The 3,938-nt window shown below is 47.5% G+C and overlaps 1 protein-coding gene across 1 annotated transcript; it reads right to left on the reverse strand.

Annotated features, from left to right (window-relative positions):
• Window positions 1-325: 325 nt before the first annotated feature.
• Window positions 326-2,237, reverse strand: LOC147316772 (ribosomal biogenesis protein LAS1L-like). Its single transcript, XM_086313328.1, has one exon. It carries the CDS (start codon window positions 2,001-2,003, stop codon window positions 366-368), a length of 1,638 nt encoding a protein of 545 aa, XP_086169454.1. The 5' UTR covers window positions 2,004-2,237; the 3' UTR covers window positions 326-365.
• Between the last annotated feature and the right edge of the window lie 1,701 nt (window positions 2,238-3,938).

Below are 3,938 nucleotides of genomic sequence, written 5' to 3' on the forward strand. Positions count from 1 at the left end.
TTTTGCTCCTTTTAATGTAACAATACCTTATAATTCTAGTTTATCAGACTTAATCAAAACCTATGCTTTCCTTCATTTGGTCCTTCTTTAAATCAGAACATTTTGTCTTCTGAAAGTTTTATTTCTGCTTCTGCCAACATGTTTAGTTAACGAGCTCGACTGGACAGAAACAATCACAACTGCTGAACCTGCACTGTGCTCATGGTTAAAATTCCACAACATTTTGTCTTCTGAATATTGTATTTTTGCTTCAAAACTGCTTCTAGCACAACAAGAGTCAGCGGAGGCTGGAATGACAACAACAACAATCTTGTGCTTAACATAAAACAAAAAATAACACAAGTAACAAAAATAACACAAGTAACTTAAAAAAGCTTCAGTCCACATTTCAGTTTGTTGAGCTCGCTGTTGCTCCAGAGGAGGCCCTCAGCTGGCCGGGCTGGAGCCGAGGCCCCGGGGATGCTGCTACGTGTCGCGCTGCTCTCCAGCTCCACTGGCTGGTCAAACACAGTCATTATCGAATAATTGTCCACCATGAGGCACGACGGGTCGTCCGACTGTCCAGGAACTTTACCAAGGTCATAGTTCTTCCATGTGACATTATCAGTGCACACCTGCCACGGAGAACCTCTGAGGGCAAGTGCTCTTTCAGCCTGCACGTCTGCCCATTTGCGCTCCTCACTTCTCTCCGAGTCCATCGGTGAGGAGTGTTGCATCTGGTCCAGCAGCATACTCACAGTATATATGGGCTGCTGCTGCTGCAGAGGTGTGCTGGCCTCTGAGCGCTCTGTCTGTGTGTAGATGGAGCAGAGCTGGAACAGCTTCTCTCTGGTTTCCTGAGGGGGGGGATGCTCCATGTCATCCAGGACTAGCTGGATCAGGTGAGGTGTGCTGATGCAGGGGGCATCCAGACATGCAGAGAGAAGCTGCTGCCACCTCAGCTTGATGCGGTTGATGAAAATCCTGTCCTTCATTCTGGCTTTCTTCTGCAACTTTGTCTCAAAATGATATTCAAATTTGTTGTTGTTGCAGAGGAAGACTTCTGAAATCCATGCAGAAATATAGAAACACCTGTGACCGTTGGGCTCTTTGCTGAGCAGCTTCAGTTCCACAAAGAGCTTCTCCAGGAAGAGGTGAATGAAAGACGAAGAGTTAAGCATCTTTAGCAGGGGCAGCCAAAAGCGCAGGAAAGTTTGTGGGACTCTGGGCTCAGTGGGACTGGCACTGTCAGATGTTGCACAGCCTAATGCTTCCAGCTGCTCCATGGTAGGAACAAGAAAACCGTCTTCCAGCAGCACATCAATCAACAGCTCCCTGGACCCCAGTGCAAACTGCTTGATCTCACCCAGCAAACAACTCATGTCTGCTAAGGGGGCCTGCCACAAGCTCTTCCCCTTGTCTTCAGGAGACCCATCATCAAAAGCTTGGTACTGGTCCTTCTGAAAAGAGATCAGCAGCTCCCGAGCGTTTCTGCAGGCATCCACTTCTTTCTGCCTGGCAACGAGCTGCTCATCGGGGCCTCCTCCCAGCTGTCTGGACCAAAACTCCTGCTGGAGCCACTCCAGGGCCACCTTACATCCCTTTCGGCACCATTTCAAAGAAGGAAGAGTCCCATGCATGATTTCGTGCCTCAGATCCACCATCCACTCGGGGATGTTCAAGTTTCCAGCCAGTTGCCTCAGCGGCTGGGCCTTTCTCCCCTGCTGGCGATCCGTGATAAGATTAACAAATCTTACCAGGGCCGTCCCGTACATCAGGGTCAAGTCATCTCCGGTAAGCTGTCCGGACCGGTCCCGCACCTGGCAGCGCACGAGGTCTGCTGTGCAGTCCACGGCCACGGGAAAACTATTAGCGCACCTGGCCCTCCAAGCCGATATCCTCTCTAACGCAAACCTCTGCAGAGAGGAGTCCATCGAGTAAAGGTAGTCCCGAACCTGATCCCACTCCGCTTTGTTAAGCCAGGCTACCACATGGCGTGTTTTCTCAGAGCCCTTTTTATTCATTGTGCGCGCTCCGGACCTCACGCTCAATCTCTCACTCACCGGGAAAAGCCGCTCGCCTCACGCAGAGACCACTCGCAGATTTATATGACAGAGGACCGCGTTCAGAGCTTCGAGTTTTACAGTTGCTTGTCGCACAGCAACCAGGAAATGACGCTAACGTTTTCTTCGGCTTCGTTTGTGGCTGACGTTCACCCTGCGGGCACGCTGACGCCACCTGCTGGATTGGAGGATGGAGCGATGGTTCTACAGAGCGCTTATTTACATGATGCTGGTCATAAACGAGCTTTCTTTGGCTATGGTCAATGGCGTGTCCAGCGGGGTGGCCTGGGGGGGCACAGGCCACCCCCCCAACCAGACTGGCCACCCCAGGTGCCACCCCAAAGGCAAAACAATAAAATTCAATCAAATATCAAATGTCCGATTATGTTTTCACGGTGACGCTCAGATATCCGAGTGTAAGTGAATGCAGCATCGGCTTCTGCGCTATGTGCATCACGTTAGCAAAGGTAGGAGAGCCAAGCACGAAAGACGTCACTGCAGGAAACAATTTTTCGGTGAAAGAAAATGAGGACAGAATAAATGTCCCGGTAAGTAATATTAAGTTTGTTGAGTTTAGTAAACTTCGGCGAAATTAGAATACCAAGGAAAAAATAACACGTAAAGAATTATTGCAGCCGTGGAATATTTCAGACAGTATGCTACAGAGGGGAGCTAACATAAGAGTTATGAGTTATAAGATGTAATCTAAGTCGTAACATTGCTGTATGGAGCTGCAGATTTGGTTGCAGGTTAACATAGCTGGACTGGCCATCGGGCTTATTTGACTTATTTTTTATTTTTTTTGTAACGGCATGAACAATGAGAGGTGGTGGATTGGCCAGATGCAGGTCGATGTGTAGAAATAACTCCGTTGTTTGGTGGTGGCTATGGCGGGGCTTCCACAGAGGCAGCAGGTGGATGAGGGAAGGGGAGGCAGGAGGAGAGCCCCGAGGCAGCCGCCAGTCCGAGTGTCAGGTGAACTGAACTTCAGGTAAGAAGTTATGACCTGCAGTCTATCTGGGTCAGATATGAACTAAGTTTAGGTGGAGTTTATTTTCGTTGTGCTGACTTTTTACTGTCAGTTGCAATAACTCATACTGCGTTCTAGCCAGCTTGGAGTTTTTATACAGCTGTTCGGTTGCTATGATGTTACTGATAGTGAACTTTATTTTATTCATAAGGTTAGTTAGTAGAGTTGCCAACGGCTCCTTAAAAAAATGGAATGGTCCCTCAATCAGAGAAAATATTACACGTTTCGTATTGAGCTGAGAAGAGACGCAGTTTGTCCCGAACTTCAGCTAGAATGGAAAAAGACACAAAGCTGGATTTATTCTGTCTTTACGCTGCACAGCTGCCTCTTCTCTCATCCTCCCTCTCTTGTTGCTACTTCAATCATGAAACTGATCGATGATCAGCTGATCGGCTTTTCTCTCTTGTTTGTTTATCGCCCACTTTGCGCCAGAAAGACGAAACCAGCAGATGTCGCGCTAAACAACAGAAGCACGTTTAAGCTTGATCGGCTGTTGTTAGAATTTATTTAATATTAATTTCTAGTATCAGCTGATGTTTGCTGGAGCCACAGCTGTAAAGCTGCTGGTCATGATGTCGGTTTGGATATCTGGTGAGAGGGAAACGTGAAGACCACCCACCAGGATCCTTTTTTATGTAGCTGACAGCTGGTAACTGTGCAGGGGCGGGTCTAGCAAAGTTTTGCCAGGGGGCCAGGTAGGGCATTAACAGGGAAAGGGGGCACAAAGAAATACTTTTCTTTCCTATTCTCATTTAAAATATCTAGCTTTTATTAAATAATTATCTAAATCTTACAACCAAAGTTTTTATCTGACGTAAAATGTATAGAAATCATACATATACCAAAAAGACTGTACATCACTGTCA

The sequence above is a fragment of the Aulonocara sp. 'chitande type north' Nkhata Bay genome, linkage group LG12, assembly GCF_057382095.1.
Source record: "Aulonocara sp. 'chitande type north' Nkhata Bay isolate Kocher_YH1m ecotype deep benthic linkage group LG12, A_spYH_male_GT1.1, whole genome shotgun sequence".
NCBI classification, from domain to species: Eukaryota; Metazoa; Chordata; class Actinopteri; order Cichliformes; family Cichlidae; genus Aulonocara; species Aulonocara sp. 'chitande type north' Nkhata Bay.